Source organism: Stereum hirsutum, assembly GCF_000264905.1.
Source record: "Stereum hirsutum FP-91666 SS1 unplaced genomic scaffold STEHIscaffold_1, whole genome shotgun sequence".
Taxonomy (NCBI): domain Eukaryota; kingdom Fungi; phylum Basidiomycota; class Agaricomycetes; order Russulales; family Stereaceae; genus Stereum; species Stereum hirsutum.
In genome coordinates, this window is record NW_006763131.1 from 90,138 (window position 1) to 105,085 (window position 14,948).

The 14,948-nt window shown below is 50.5% G+C and overlaps 6 protein-coding genes across 6 annotated transcripts in view; 3 read left to right on the top strand and 3 right to left on the bottom strand.

The window, feature by feature from the left end:
* STEHIDRAFT_47363 (rotamase-domain-containing protein) overlaps nt 1-517 on the bottom strand; it is a gene marked incomplete at both ends in the record, with an annotated part of 4,250 nt that extends 3,733 nt beyond the window's left edge. Inside the window, one exon of the mRNA XM_007297992.1 lies at nt 433-517. Within this exon, the coding sequence (XP_007298054.1) occupies nt 433-517 (85 nt within the window). The remainder of the gene's footprint in view (nt 1-432) is intronic.
* Nucleotides 518-1,324: 807 nt separating this feature from the next.
* STEHIDRAFT_116884 (uncharacterized protein) lies at nt 1,325-2,604 on the top strand. The gene is made up of 7 exons (XM_007298326.1): nt 1,325-1,437; nt 1,499-1,616; nt 1,679-1,711; nt 1,773-1,968; nt 2,038-2,123; nt 2,182-2,229; nt 2,284-2,604. The coding sequence occupies exons 1-7, from the start codon at nt 1,337-1,339 to the stop codon at nt 2,563-2,565; spliced, it is 864 nt and encodes a 287-aa protein (XP_007298388.1). The 5' UTR covers nt 1,325-1,336; the 3' UTR covers nt 2,566-2,604.
* Nucleotides 2,605-2,662: 58 nt separating this feature from the next.
* On the bottom strand, nt 2,663-5,632 carry Shlcc14 (laccase subfamily 2). The gene is made up of 20 exons (XM_007299143.1): nt 5,326-5,632; nt 5,252-5,273; nt 5,131-5,197; nt 5,041-5,073; nt 4,841-4,983; nt 4,733-4,785; nt 4,629-4,678; nt 4,494-4,570; nt 4,273-4,438; nt 4,127-4,210; nt 3,992-4,070; nt 3,814-3,932; nt 3,745-3,762; nt 3,651-3,692; nt 3,426-3,595; nt 3,346-3,365; nt 3,267-3,283; nt 3,099-3,205; nt 3,009-3,028; nt 2,663-2,943 (listed from the first exon to the last, which is right to left on the bottom strand). Exons 1-20 carry the CDS (start codon nt 5,480-5,482, stop codon nt 2,783-2,785), a joined length of 1,605 nt encoding a protein of 534 aa, XP_007299205.1. The 5' UTR covers nt 5,483-5,632; the 3' UTR covers nt 2,663-2,782.
* Nucleotides 5,633-7,430: 1,798 nt separating this feature from the next.
* STEHIDRAFT_106446 (uncharacterized protein) lies at nt 7,431-8,233 on the top strand (the record flags this gene model as incomplete). The annotated part of the gene is made up of 2 exons (XM_007298327.1): nt 7,431-8,153; nt 8,213-8,233. The coding sequence occupies 2 exons, from the start codon at nt 7,431-7,433 to the stop codon at nt 8,231-8,233; spliced, it is 744 nt and encodes a 247-aa protein (XP_007298389.1).
* A 181-nt stretch (nt 8,234-8,414) lies between these two features.
* STEHIDRAFT_143336 (aldehyde dehydrogenase) lies at nt 8,415-10,705 on the bottom strand. The gene is made up of 9 exons (XM_007298328.1): nt 10,560-10,705; nt 10,477-10,490; nt 10,129-10,329; nt 9,849-10,031; nt 9,395-9,764; nt 9,166-9,334; nt 8,787-9,089; nt 8,631-8,725; nt 8,415-8,555 (listed from the first exon to the last, which is right to left on the bottom strand). The coding sequence occupies exons 1-9, from the start codon at nt 10,673-10,675 to the stop codon at nt 8,504-8,506; spliced, it is 1,503 nt and encodes a 500-aa protein (XP_007298390.1). The 5' UTR covers nt 10,676-10,705; the 3' UTR covers nt 8,415-8,503.
* Nucleotides 10,706-12,083: 1,378 nt separating this feature from the next.
* STEHIDRAFT_135930 (uncharacterized protein) lies at nt 12,084-14,269 on the top strand (the record flags this gene model as incomplete). Its single annotated transcript, XM_007298329.1, has 7 exons — nt 12,084-12,292; nt 12,371-12,508; nt 12,581-12,712; nt 12,770-12,885; nt 12,958-13,718; nt 13,789-14,167; nt 14,249-14,269. Coding segments are annotated over exons 1-7 (1,677 nt in total), but the record flags the coding sequence as incomplete, so codon positions are not given.
* Between the last annotated feature and the right edge of the window lie 679 nt (nt 14,270-14,948).

Below are 14,948 nucleotides of genomic sequence, written 5' to 3' on the forward strand. Positions count from 1 at the left end.
GCGTGGGGAGACACGCAGCATGTTGACAAAGCGGTGATGATGGGCTGGATCCTTGGCATATTCCCATGCAAGGTGAAGCTGACCAGCTTTGGGAACGGGAATACGAGGATTAAGATAGCGAGTGGTCATGATAGTGTGGATGGCAGCACAGTCTCTCTGAAGTTGTTGGAGTAGCTCTTGGGAGGATTTAGGAGGTAATAAAGTAAGCTGAACAGCCATAAAGGCCATATAAGCCTCAAGGAGCTCTTCGCGGGTTGTTGGGGGACTCATCGTGGACGATGCGGACGCGTCTCAACAAGAACAAGAGCAAGAGCGCGACGCGCGTTCACCGAACGTGACAAGCGCGCGACGCTTACTTAAGTTCCCACGGCGTCACACCGCTGCGGCTGCCCGCTTCGCTGCGACGCAGCCGCCAGGTCTGTACATAGCTACTGGCAGGGAGTTCCCAGCTGGATTGTTTCGTTTGCTGGTTGAAGAAGTAGGGTACACCGTGCGAGCCTGACATTCGAACTTCCCATCCTGACTGTCTCTCGGGAACCCTTGAACAAGGACATCGTGTATGCAAATCATATAATTGCACTCACCATATTGAAAGCTAGTCTGTTGTGTAGTTTGTCTAACCCGTGCTAGGTGCGAGAGTCAGCCTGAGTGGCGGGCCGCTTGTGGCTTGAATGTCGCCAGAAACCAACCGTGAGAATCGACTTCTTCATCGATCGCTCCTTGTTCACGGGAAGAGCACGTTAACGTTGACCTTCGTACCCATCTTTGATCATCTGAATCCCGCAAGACCGTCGGTCGGCGATTTTTCTCCATGATCAACTTGGTCTTTCAGTCAACTCTTGGCATGCTTACTGCGATACAATATTCAGCAGCCTTTAGATACTTTCCTGGCAGGTCGCCCTGTCCTTTTGAAAGGCTCAGCAGCTCCTCTGTGCTACACCCGTAAGCGGGACAGTCGGTAACTAGTACTGGCACTGGTGCAATAAGTAGCACATCTCGCAGCTACAAGTTACACCGCTTCTGGATACAATAGCACTTCAACGCTTTAGAGTTACAGCCGAGGTGCACAAAAGCGGTGCCCTGATGGGGAGCGCTTGCACCCTTTATAACCAGCCGACTCGACAGCGTGTCAGTCCACCCTATTTTCCCTCCACCCACTCTCAGCCATCGAACACGTTCTTGACAACAAACTGCCATGCCGATGCGTCCCTTTTCCTCCATCATGACTTCGCCTTCGAGCTCCCCGAACATATCCACGGCGGGTGGGCCCTCAGCCGCGGTCCTTTTTCACCAGTCACAGCTCAAACTACTTTTGGAAGATGTTGGTGAGCGCTACATGCTTGCGATGCGCCACATCATCTACGTGTTGGACGAAATCGAGGATATAACTGGGTCAAGTATCTCGAAGAGCGACATGCTGGACAGCTTCCGAAAAGCGTGAGTACGGCGTGTCCAGTAACTTGTAATCCGGCGCGATGACACTCAATTGGACTTGAAGTGACGCGAGCGTGGCACAGAGTAGACAGCATGCACATGAAGCCGGGACTCTCTTCGAATCGATTGAAAGGCTATCAGAATGGGTAGAGAGCACGGAGGTGAAGGTCACTTGGTTCTTGGTACGGTCTGCTTTCCTGGGCTGCAGCGCGCCACATCTAACCAGACATCATCTGAATACAAGAGGGATTCGAAGTATTTCATCAATACCAACGTGGTAAGCCCTCCTTCATTGCAGGCAGTTATGGTGCGATTGATATATCTATTGAATCATCCAGCTTCGTGGAAAACTTCACCTCGATCAATGGGACGACCCCTTGAACGACGCATATCCGCCACCTGGCCAAAGCAGTCATCCGGACGGAAGTCCTCTCGTCATTCCCACAGAAGAAGATGCTCCTGCGGTACTTGGGATATTGCAGACCATGCTCGATCTCATGAAAAAGCAACAGGAGATCCTCTGGCCATCGATAGGTTAGTCGATTTTCAATCCATACGTATCTTACTGCGTCGCCTATTCTGACGCTTCGTCTACGTACGTAGATCGCAGTGCCGACGCCGAGTCCATGCGGGAGAGAAGTCGCGATTATGAGGAAAGGATCGAAGGATTCATGCATTTCATCCTTGAGGTACAGTTCGTTGCATCGTCCCATCGAGCGTGACGTCTGACCTACTTTCTCTTCCAAGGGTATGCATCCAGACAAACTACGCTCATTCGTTCACACGTTGGCGAAGGTATAGTCTTATTTACTGTCGATCTACTCTCACGGTTTAACGGCGACGCCACAGACTCCCGCAGCCCTATCTGAATGGATGTCAAGACTTACTCAACCTACAGTCGCTCAAACGACAACAGATCCAGGTCCGGACGATTCACAAACTAAGAGCACCACTCCAATGCGCTTCGACGAAGTCGTGCGATCGCTCCTGGAGAGTGAAGAAGGTCATGGTCTACTGGTGACACCGTACCACGGCTCGAAGGAGACTGATGGAGATTCGCCTCGCTCGACGATCAGGGTGAAGTGTGATTGTTGGCCTGAGTGTACGAAACGGAAGATTCATCAGTCTTGAGGATGGTTTGTCATCCGGTCTGTAGTACGTGAGGGCAATGATACCCAATCCAAATCCGAGGGAAAATGATCAAAGAACAAATGAACTCCCATAACACGATACTTTCAGACATAGACATACTAGAACAGAGATAGAAATGAGGGTCTGAGCCACCCAATGAATAAATATAAGTCAACAGTTCATGACCACCGTTCCCCATTCACTTGTCCCTCTCGGCTCACTGCAACTCAGCCGGCAGCGCATCGTAAGCCGGGCACAGACTCTCCCATTCGTCATCAGGGAGCGTGTTCGCGCGTATATCGTCGAGGCCTGAAGCCATAACGGTAGCGAGACCGGCCTGCATGTGCCAGAAGATGTGACAATGGAAGAACCAAGGCCCTGTACGCATCGTATACCATTGTCAGTCCTAGGAGCGTATAGCGAGTGTGCAGGATAAAACGCACCTGGATTATCGGTTCTGAAGCTGTCGAAGAGTGAGCGAACGGTGTGGATAGTATCGCCGGGATAAGGAAAATATGTAGAGGGCCGCGTACCGAACTGTAGTACCAGCTGCTCCGACAGCGACGACGTCACGAATGACCGGGTCGACCTCGTTCATCACACCCTCGGAGCTGTTGGACTTGACGACCCAGAAGTTGTTCTGAGATATCAGACGATATGTCAGCGGATAATATGGAAGTCGAAGAGTGGGTAGTGCTTACACCGTGCAAGTGGAAAGCTACCATTCAACGACGAGGTCAGTATAAGAATCCAACAGTAAATGGCGGGAAGAAAACGCACGATGAGATTCATCGTCCTCGCTATGTGATAGATACTTCGTCAACATCTCTCGAGACCTAAGAACGACAGTCATAACTCACTTAGCAGGGAAATCGATCTGGATCGTCTTGTTAGCAGGAAGAATAAACGTGTTTTCCGTAGCATTGAAGGCCGAGGAATCGTTTGCGCCAGCGAGAATCTTGACGAGTGTCGGGGTATCGGGAGGGAGATAGGATACGTTGTTGACGTTCCAGATAGCTTTGCCAGTCACCTGGTATGGGTGGAGTTAGGCGGGGGCGATGAATGCGTTGAGGAAGGATACTCACGACGTCGAGGTTGAAGGTAAAGTTCAAGTCAGGAGTCGGGGGCTGGAGCAATGTTAGAAGATATTTATTCAGAGATGAGGAGCACGAGACTCACAGGCGTAGCGACGAGAGGCTAGATCACGGATGTCAGTGAGGATTGTATGGTTTATGACTGACAACTCACATGAAGGTTAGACTCGAGGAGCACGACGCCATCTGCGGGACCGTCGGTCATGGGAGTGACTGGGTCGGTCTCGTTGGCACCAGCATATCGAAGGATGGCACGAGAGAGGGTGGAGTTTTCTATGGACACAAAAAAACGCGTTACTAGTCTGCATATTTCACGAAGAAGGAGATCTTACGGTTCAAGTTACGAGCGGGAGATCCACCAACGTAGGGGGCGTTGATCCAGTAGTTGTCCACAGCTTGATCAGCTACGAGCTGGAATATACAACAATTTAGTTGAGACAGCCGCATAGTCAAAGTGGGAAACGTACGATCACAGAGTAACGCTGTCCGGCGAGAAGGTCCAGCTTGTCCACGGTCATGGGCTGAACAGCCATACCGTCGACTTCGATGACCTGCGTTTCGTGCTCGTTAACTCTGGCTTGCAAGTCCAGTGAATAACCAGAGAAATGCGTACGGTGAGATTATGTCCATCAATGGAGAAGGTGAAGACATTGCGCATGGACTGGTTGATGATACGGAGGCGGTGAGAGAGGCCGGGAGTAACGGTGGTGACCGCCCAAGGAACCTCGGGCCCACCGTTGTAACGGCCTACGCCGTTGACAGTTCCGGTATCAGAGACACTTTACAAAACATGTCAGGTAGCGTCGAGGCAGAGAGGTGTAACTTGGCACTTACGGGACAATGCCAGTGGCGACATAGTGTTCAAGCAAGGCCACACTGGAGTTGTGCCAGTGATCACCGAGTTGGATGATCTAAAAGCGAGTAGGAGCTCAGCACAAAGGTCTTCGGACAAAGTCGTTAAATACGAACCGTCGATTCGTCGTCAACATCATACAGGTCGGCCATTGGGTCGTCCGGGTCTATAAATGATACCCATGAGCGATCTCGATTATGTATCGAGGAGAGACACCAACCATAGACGATCAAGGGGCCACGAAGGCCGTCACTGTACTGAACGCTTAGTTGGCTGTAATATGATCCAGGTTAGCAGAGTTCTATGGCCAGGAGAAGAAGACACTTACGAGTGATACCAGAAACTGCCTGCTTGGTCCGTCAATGGAACTTCGTATGTAAAGGAAGAGTTGGGTCCAATAGGACAGGTATTGACAAAGGGAGTCCCAGCGTCGAAAGCATTGGCGGTGTTCCAAAATATACCGTCGAAGTCCTACAAGTGGCCTGCAATGAGTATGCGATATGTATCAGGAAATACAGATATACATACGATGGATGTGCTCAAACGCATGGTCGGGTCGGCCTGAGAAACCGGCCTAGTAAGATTGAGATATGAATGCTCATTCTAGCCGATACTGACCAGCTGGTTATTGACAGTGACGGAGAGCGTGTCACCCTTGTTGGCGGTAATGAGTGGCCCAGGGTAACTGTGACATAGTCAGCCATACATCTCGACAAGTTTGAACGCGAAAGCTACTTACGTTCCGTTGACAGTGACCATGCCTATACCAAGGACGTCAGCGACAGCATTGGATGGGCTAAAGACAAAACGCACTCCTATTGAAGCCATCGGGTGCAAGATTCGCGTTGACGACATTCAAGGTTACATCCTTGGTCTCCGCTCGGCGAGCTAGCGGGGTCACCGCACGGCCCATAGTAGAGCGAGAGAGGATGAGGGCCGACAGGACAGACGAGAGATAGGTAGAATGCATCTTGATCCTCGAGTGGTGCGTACTGAAGTTGTCATAGCGTCTCGTACGTCCCTTTTATTGGTTTTCCGTTCGTGGCTGATGATGTATGGCTGCGAACATTGTGGAAGATATATTGAATTGCGGAATACACTTTAAAAGGTCGTATTGAATGTTGTGCGTGCTGGCAGAAATTAAGGGAGGTTTTCAGAGGCGAAAAGGAGGGACACAAATCAACGTAGGAGAGTATTGTGGACGATACCATAGCGGTGGGTACGATCAAAGACACCGAATAACTCCATAGTGAAACCAGCGACGGTCTCGTGCATCATTCTCTGAATGGATATCTTTTGGGTGTCAGACAGAGCAGAACCAGGAGCTGAAGAAATTCCACGAAAGAGAATGATTGTCAGGATGCGACAGCTCATCCATTTATTCTGCAGTGGACAAGAGCCCTTGGCGCGAGGCTTGGTTAGCTTGGGAGCCGATGCACGGACTCAAAACATCGTGCACGACGGTACGCATAACGTCCGATGCGCTAACAGAAAAGCGACCTCGAAATGCAGATAGGCACGAAGGGAAACATGTAGAGGTTGATGGGCTTGGTCTACTTGGCGACAGGGGTTGCCACATCAAAGAACGGTAAAGCGTGAGGAAACTGTCACTTTGTCTGTCCCACGAAGTGGGACAAGATGAAGTTTCGGGCCCGCAGGAGAAAGAACATGATCAATTGAGGGTACGCGTCAGAGCGCCTCCTAGCTAATGACTGTATTATACGCCGTCTGAACGGCGGCGAGAGCGTCCTCACGATTGAAGCATATTGTAACTGGACTCTCCTGTCCCCTGTGCTCGGTTTTGGCAGTCCGAGGGAATGATGGAGGACAACATGTGTCGTGAGAAAGCCAAGATATAATATGGGCATAGTATGGACGCGTGATTGTACGAGATGGTCCACCACAAGACCTGCTTTACGAGAGAATAGCACAGTGTGAACTGCGGTGAATGATTTTGAGGAAGCTATAGACAAAACAGTATCGTCAGCCTCAAATCTTGGTAGATGGGTGCAGAGTATTGGATGATGATCAGAGTTATATAGTTGATGTCCGTGACGAAGGGGCAAGCCCATTACACGTCTCATATTTTATGGGTGATTGTTACAATCATATCGAGCATAAAGGAATGGTAGAAAACGCACCTCGACAGAATGCTACGTGCCCGAAAAAAAGATTATAACGTGCTTGACCTACTAATCGCAAGCTGGAAGAGGCACTCGAAAAGTATGCAGTCCAATTACAAGGTGATATTGGGATGGGAAAGCTTTCCAAGTGACTTCTAGGACCGATTCTTGGCGCACTGCTGGCATCGACGTGGAGGAAAGGACGAAAAATGCGTCGATGCCGCATGCAGCCACTTCAGTAGATCGGCAACGGCCGGTATTCAGCCACCGACGCGAGCTCGAACTCGTGTCGCGTCGATCGTGTCGCCTAAGTTGAATCAAACGTCCACCAATTGCAACGTCCACTGCTGCTCCTCACATTTTCTGCTCTTACATTCCTTACGTCGGTGAAATGGACTAGTACTGGTATATCATCAATTTGGACAAACAGCAGAGTCTCGCTAGCCCCGACGACAAGTTCTCCGAATGGTTTTATCTTAGCAATCTTCGGAGCGGTGTCATCCCCCACTTGCAGCGTCGTCTAACACCATCTTCTGATCCTTGCCCGGATTGTAACCCCGTCAAGCTGAATCCCTGTTTTCCCAAGCCAACACAGAGAGCTGATGGCTATAAGCCTCGTGTGCGAAAGTGGTCCAGACGATACAGACCCGAGTACACAGGGCCATCAATACCTAGGCAAGCAATGTCGAAACCGGCGCTCTGTTCTCGCGTAACATTTGAGCTAACATAACGCATTAACATAGCCCAGAATCTGGTTTTGCAACCATCCACACCCTCCCCCCAGAGATACACCTCATGATTTTTTCCCTGCTTGATGTGGACGACCGCGACGACGATGGCAACGAACTCAGCTCTGCGCTCGCTTTCGGAACGACTAGCTCGTATTTCTGGAACGTCGGAAAGCGTTCTCTCGGCTCTGCGATTACTCGCAAGAGCATGAACCCCAACCTGTGGGCGGGCGATCGAATCATCTGTATTGGTGATATGGCCGGTGATCTGCCTTCAGGTTTCCCGAGCGACGGCGAAGGCAGCATCAGTGACATCTTCGACCGCTTCTACGACGACGAACTTCCGTATCCTGAAAGAGTTAGACACACAACTCCACACTGGTCGCGCGGACGCCAGCCTCGTCAATTCATACCATGGGCAGAACCGTTCTGGATCTCAGGTCAGCGTTCCACTGTGCAGGTCTCAGCTAGCGAAGAGTGGATCCTTCGTAACCTCAGCAAACGCGAGTATACTCGCCAGACTGGAGACGATCATGGCGATTTCGACCATCGCCTTATGACGCGGATATGTTGGTCCTCCAACGTTCATATCGGAGGTCGGAATGAGGATTTTGACGCTAAGACGGTCTATAGAGGGAAGTGGGCGGGTGATAGATTTGATGTCGTCACCCTGCGTGATCTAGAGAGGGTGATCGGAGAAGACGGCAGATTAGAGGCGAGGGATGGATGGAAGGATGTTACGGACGAGATCGGTGAAGAGATTAGGGAGCTCCTCGTTGCAGCGGGAGAGGTGAGTGCTATTGCTCAATCTACATTTCGTATGCGACCATTTAACCATCTGTCTCATAGCTCGAAGCCAGTAAAGACTAATTACCTGAGACCACGGCATCAACAGTAGACTTCGGACTATGATGTAGTGCGCTTCTGCTACGGTGAGAGCTGGAAAGATGCATAAAGATCCGTGTTAGACCCCGTATCAGTCCTACGTTGTTGATATAACGAATATTATGAGACTTGACTCAGATGTTCACTCGTTGTGGTTATTGTCATCCGATATTTTGACACATACAATACATACATGCTACATATTTTGAGCTAATCACAATCGCGATGGCATTGTCGAGTTGCAGGGCCCGATCGCTAGATACGAACATTACCGACATTGATATGGACGGCCTTGACGGCGGTGTAGCTAGAGGATAGTCGGGAGAATTGTTAGGACTGCCTGTGTGCGACGAAGGATACCCAAGGGTGGATAACCACGTACTGATTAATCGCATACTCTCCGAGGTCACGCCCGATACCGGATTGCTTGTACCCACCAAACGGAATCTGCGCATGCACCTGGTTCACATGGTTGACCTGCCCCAACAACGACTCAGTCTCCGACCTTTTATAGCACCAAAATGATCTCAATACTCACCCAGACAGTCCCCGCCCTCAACTTATGCGCGACGCCCAGAGCCCTACTCACATCGTTCGAGAACACAGCTGCCGCCAAGCCATACATCGTATCGTTCGCCTGCCTCAACACGTCCTCCTCGTCCTCGAACTTGATCAATACGCCTACAGGTCCAAAGATCTCTTCCTGGACGATCTTCATGTTCGGTTTCGTGTTGGTGAAGATGGTCGGTTCGATCCAATAGCCTTCTTTCCCAAAACGGACGCCGCCTGTGTGGACTGTGGCGCCTTGGGACTTGCCCGAGTCGATGTAGGACATGATACGCTTTGCATAACGAGGAGAAAATGTAAGGCTTAGTAGATAGAGGGCACGAAAAGTAGAAGTAAATACGGTAACGTACGTCGAACTGCTGTTGCGAGACTTGAGGCCCCTGCTGGGCGTCCTCGGAGAATGGATCACCGAGTTTGATGGACTCCGCTTTCACCGTGAACCTCTTCAAGAACTCATCATAAACCTTAGCCTGGACGAATATCCTCGAGCCTGCAGAACAAGCCTGGCCCTGGTTCCAGCTATAAAAACAGTCTTTGAATCAGCTCACGCAGCACCTCCAAGATGGTAGAATCACCCACAAAATCCCATGTGCACTCCATGCTACCGCCAAATCCAAATCCGCATCATCAAAAATAATGTTCGGACTTTTCCCGCCCAACTCCAAACTGACATCCTTCAAGTTGCTCTTCGCCGCATTCTCCATGATCTTCCTGCCCACGAGCGTGCTCCCCGTGAACGACAATTTCTCGATATTCATGTGTGAGGATATCGCCTCGCCGACGGTGGGCCCGCGGCCGGTGAGGATGTTGATTACACCGGGCGGGAAGCCAGCGTCGGTGATGAGCGAGGCGAGGCGGAGGGCGGTGAGGGGCGTGAATTCGGAGGGTTTGAAGACGATAGTGTTCCCGCATGCGAGGGCAGGCCCGAGCTTCCAGCACATCAACATCACTGTCATATACCAGAGAGTCGTCAACGTCGACCTCATTCACATTTCACAGAACTCGGTTGAGACAGCACAGAGAAAGCGCGTACGAGGGAAGTTCCAAGCTACGATTTGACCGACTACGCCGATGGGCTCGTGGCGCGTGTACGCCATCTTGTCCGTTGTGGTTTCGATGACTTTTCCTTGAATCTTGTCCGCCCATCCCGCATAATACTTGATAGTATCAATTCCCAGTGACAGGTCTGCGTTCATAGCCCATCTGAATGTCTTGCCTGTCATACAAAGACCAAAGAGCCGACCAAGTCCTCCAGTCAGTTCTCCTAATCTACTCACGCGAATTTCAGCGACCGAAGCAGAAGTTCAACGTACCGACATCCAGGGCTTCCAAAGCCGCCAACTCCTCCTTGTTCTCTTCCATCAGGTCCGCCAGCCGATGCATCAACTTTCCGCGGTACGACCCGGGCGCGTTCAGACCCCAGACGGTGTCGAAAGCCTTTTGGGCGACGATAACAGCACGATCGACGTCGGCGGGGGTAGCTTCAGAGACGGAGGTTATAATCTTGCCGTTTCCTGTTATCAGAAGCACGAGTTAAGATAGGATGGGGTGGGATGGGAATGTTTGGTGAATAGAATGATAGTAAGCTGATTATAGTCGAAGTTCGTAGGCAGTTGAGGGAAGAGATGGAAGGAAGGGCAAGATTGAATTTGTAGACGTACTAGGATCAACAACGCTATCGACAAGATTGAATCGTGGTCATTTAACAGTATACTTAGGTGCGACATGCATGATAAATATGTACTCAATAGTTGTCTTTGACCCTCCGTCGCTGAACTTCCCATCAATATACACACCAGTCGGGAAGTTGACCTTCCCCTTGAACATCGGCGTATCGAACTCGTGGACGAAGGTTGTCATCGTTATTTTCTTTCGTCGTCAGTGAGTAGTCTTCAGTTTCGAGGCGTAGGGTCACGTTGCGGACGAGGAAAGCTGGGAGCAGCACAGTCGTTGGTCAGTGGGGGTGGAAGTGTACCGGAAGCAAGCACAACGAGAATGCAACGAGAATGGGACCTCTCTTCTTTTTAAATACTGCAACGTCCCCTCGTCTAACCCTATATACAGCTGTCATGTATACACGGAAATCTCAGTCAGGTTGCTTCGTCTCCGCCTTTCTCCATAGCCGCAAGCATGAAGACAGAACTAGTCGCATGACGTACCTTAACCAGCTTAAATCCTTCACGCTACAGAGGGCGCAAACTATCTCCACCAACCTTTCCCATCCATTCTTATTCCGGTCTGGATGAGGAAGGGGATGGAGCGAACAAATGACGGCACAATTAGTGTACCCGAGGTAAAGCGCAGGCGACGTCGTGTGCAGTAGTCATGCGGTATGTTCGAGCTCGATGTGGGAACGTGCGAATAGGATGAGACAGATCGAGAGTTATTTGGAGCTTTAGATTCTAGATGCTGCTGTGAGGCCGTGTGAGCGTACCAAGAGAGATGATGGGACAAAGAGTGTTATTGATCCTAAATTGGGATCTTTCGAAAAGTGCAGGCGGCGCTCCGGGTCGAAGAGACGATCGCTATTTACCTATATGACTGACGCACAAAGGCAGTTCCACGTAGCTGAAAAACATGACGGCCAACATCGCAGACTATGGTCCGCTCAATGTCCAGAATGGGATCAATGATAGACTGAATAATAACAGTGGGGCAGGACGAGCAAATTTACTTTAGTAGACCATATTTTTATCAAGGACAGCCAAGGACCAAGGCAAAGCGGGAAGATATCGTCCCACTGGTTACATGGTAGACTCAGACTCAAGCTCGGACCAGATTTCAGCACCACCAAATAAGAGCGAGTGCAGAGACAGTCGAGCTTCCATCGTCTGGCAGCATCGATGTTGGATTGGCACCGAGTCAATTAGGACGTGGTTAGTCTGCGGGTACTAAGCTGGCCATGAACTACAATATTGCCTGTAGTTTTGCCTAGTATATCCAAGAAAATTTATGCACAAAGAAACGGAAGGCTGTACGAGCATAAGGGAGCAGGCCCTCGGACGAGGAGAAAGAGAACTTGAAAGTCGCAAACCTCAAGATTTGCGGAACCAATCAAACATAATGCCGCTGTGGCGTTTTCCCACGTCGGCCCGGGCGTTCAGACGCTCAGTGCAGGGCCACAATCCCTTTCATTCCTTGGGCTGTCACTCGCGAAGTCTCCTCGTAGTGTCTCTACTGCCATATATGAGACAAAATGGTATGGGATCCACTTACGTTCTGCCTCATGTTCGCCGCAAGCTCGCCGCAACTTTGCCACGACTCGTAGCGTAACTACACTCCACCACCATCTTTTTAAGGAATTCTCGCCTCATAGTCATATCTTTCTTCGTCAACGCGACCCAGATGTCGAGCGCACTGGAAGCCTACGGACTGGGCCCCGAGACTATACGATTCCTCGATCCTCCGGCTCGCCTTTTCTCAATTCTCGATTTCAAGAATAGCGACGATGTGAATCGCTGGGGAGATACCGCAGAAGTAAGCACTAACCTTTCACCCATTGCTCTTTGTTTCATCGAGTATCGTCGACCTATCCTGTACTACTTGTACCACCAGGATACTAGGGAGGCGACGGTTGCCCTTGCAGTGACAGCAATTGATGGCTCACAGATCTGGAGACGTCTCGTGCAGCACGGTCTTGCGGAGAAACTATGCAAAGCTAGTCTCGAGTGCCGTAGCGACGGGAGCTCTATCGTCTGCGTCTAATTTCATCTAACATTCTCTAAGTCCCTCTCATCCTTCATCGGTTCTTTTCTTCTGTGGCAGGTTTGGGATACAGGGGTTCTCATGCCCTTAACCACTTTTGATACTCCTCTCCGTATCGGAGATCCATCTAGCCCAACTACAAAAAGCATAATGGATACATTAAAAAGATACTGGCGTCCTATAACCCAGAGGGTAAGACTTTAATTACAGGTTTGCGCTGTATAATCCTTGCTCATGGGCTTCGGGAAGATCTGGAAAGAGCCATCTTTACTATTCTCGCTGAAGGAGGGCCAGCATAGCTTTGTTCAAAGGACGACATTGCCCAACGCATTCCGTTCTTTAGTGAAGGATAGCACCTTCGTCGCGTGAGCTAACTCCCTCATACTTTGTGCCAGGTAGAGAATCTGCTCTGACCTGCCATTTGCCCGCCTTTGAAGCTCGTTGGACGACGAAGATGACGTCACGCTTTCGCTTTTCGTCAAGATATGGTGGTATTGTACCACCGAAGTCGACAACTCGTTCGTCATGCAGGCCGTCCACTGGTTTCTGAGACATACGAACGAGTCTCCAATCTCTGTGCAGTCTCCTTCAAGTATAACGACAAGTTTACTATATCGGATCGTGCGCGGCCTCCACCCAGCCTCGTTATCCGAGTGCACCCAATTTTTTGCTCGCCTTCTCCGCATCAAGGGCCGGACTTCGGGAGAAGTTGATGCAGTGCTCAAGGAGCTCACCTGGGTCGTACAAAAGGACATAGTCGTACGACCCTCCGACGACGAAAAGTGGATGGCTCCTCTTGCCTCGGGGCAGATGAAGCCACGTGAGGCCGCTCTGTTGAGAGCAGGAGATTCAGCGTGGCCACAGCCTTCTCCATGCCCTACCGATCCCAGGGCTCGCTTCTTTCGAAGTGCATTGCCGCTGCACGAGCGTGCCACGCATTGTGCTTTATTCCGTGCCATGATGCTGACGGAACCCTACTGGTCGTTTCAATTCAATCTCGTCCGGGCTGGTGAAGAGAGCGATGGTTTTACATTTGAAAATACACTCTTCATGTTCTATTCATCAATGCTGAGTTCCGAGCCAGGATACGAGGGGGCGGATCTCGTGCGTCTGGTCACTGCTTGGCTGAATGCGGGACTCTTTGACACTCTCGACGCGCTCTATCCGGGTAACAAGACGTCCGAGAGAGGGCTTATCTGTTCGTTCATTTCCTCGTTTTGGAGAATATATGACTAACCGTTCGGATATCTATACCATCGCTCGGACAGACCATCTGTTCCGTGCGCTACGACTCGTCTTGAAGGCGAAATCGCTCTCACACAGCGAGCGAAACGGTTTGTCCATTCCTACGAAGCCTCCACCGGCACATCTCCTTCGCTCTGCCCTCGATTTCGACATCGACAACTCGAAAGATCTTGCGAAAAACAAACCTCGACTCGGCCAGACTGTACAGATCAAGCTGCCTCCGATGAGCTCTCCGCCAAGCATGTCCAACTACGAGGGAGGTAGAAGGTGGTTGTGGGTGGCGCTGTACATTCTGCAGGCGAGAAAGGCGTCGGTGTGTAGGAGGCACGAGTGTGCGGAAGCGGGGAGGCTGAGATGTAAGGCATGTAAGACAAGGTATTGTGGCGCTGAGTGTCAGAAGTTGTAGGTTTTTCAAGCTGTTCAGCTTCAGAGACCTTCTCAGTCCTTATTGTTGAAACGACTGTCGTCTCACGGTTTGGACAGGGACTGGCGCGACCATCGGCTCATTTGTGGCCTACATATCATGGCCGATGGGGTTGACGTAGACGAGAACAGCCCGCTGTCGAATCCAGCATACAACGCTACGATGTTGACCGTGACTTATCCATCCAGAGAGAAGAAGTGAAGGTACGAGTATCGACGAAATTGTAAGAGACCGAACTAATCACCTTATTTGCCCAGCATCCCTTCTTGTTGAAAGTGCTGAGACATACGAACGATAACCAGAATGGTTCAGTGTCCATCGGTCCTCACTTTCAGCAGACGACGTGACAAGGAAAACAAAACAAATATTGCGTTATGACCAGCTGGTCTTGAATCTATTTCATGTTGTATGTAAGAAGTGATGGGTTGGTCTATGACAGTCGTCTATGAGTGAGGCTCGTCAATCAAAATGATGGTTCTATGAAAAGGAAATTGTAGGAGAACTTGGGAAGGATGGTCGTGTCGCATTTCGGGACAAGAACGGACACAGCCAGGAAGCACAAACGTCCAAAACTGGACTGCACGACTGTATACGAGCCGCGAAAAGAGCGTCCAGGCGGCGTTCAGGTCGTTCAAACCTTATGCATCAACTCCCGACTCGCCATCACCCTCGCCACTCCTAAGACCACACTTCCGGCCATCAAAATGACGCCCTAAATTCACGACCGTGACAACCCATCAACCCACCGAAAATAGGTGA

Bases quoted from the DNA above. Each gene is read 5' to 3' on its own strand.
- STEHIDRAFT_143336 (XM_007298328.1), bottom strand. From the start codon at position 10,675: ATGACAACCTTCGTCCACGAGTTCGATACGCCGATGTTCAAGGGGAAG. The intron at 10,032-10,128 runs GTACGTTGAACT...TTTGTATGACAG, and splicing joins TTTGGAAGCCCTGGATGTCG to GCAAGACATTCAGATGGGCT. The intron at 9,765-9,848 runs GTACGCGCTTTC...GGTATATGACAG, and splicing joins CGTAGCTTGGAACTTCCCTC to TGATGTTGATGTGCTGGAAG.
- Shlcc14 (XM_007299143.1), bottom strand. From the start codon at position 5,482: ATGCATTCTACCTATCTCTCGTCTGTCCTGTCGGCCCTCATCCTCTCT. The intron at 4,571-4,628 runs GTTCGTATTTAA...ACTCGCTTTTAG, and splicing joins ATGTTGACGACGAATCGACG to ATCATCCAACTCGGTGATCA. The intron at 2,944-3,008 runs GTGCGTTTTATC...CGATGCGTACAG, and splicing joins CTTCAGAACCGATAATCCAG to GGCCTTGGTTCTTCCATTGT.
- STEHIDRAFT_116884 (XM_007298326.1), top strand. From the start codon at position 1,337: ATGCTTGCGATGCGCCACATCATCTACGTGTTGGACGAAATCGAGGAT. The intron at 1,712-1,772 runs GTAAGCCCTCCT...TGAATCATCCAG, and splicing joins ATTTCATCAATACCAACGTG to CTTCGTGGAAAACTTCACCT. The intron at 1,969-2,037 runs GTTAGTCGATTT...CTACGTACGTAG, and splicing joins GATCCTCTGGCCATCGATAG to ATCGCAGTGCCGACGCCGAG.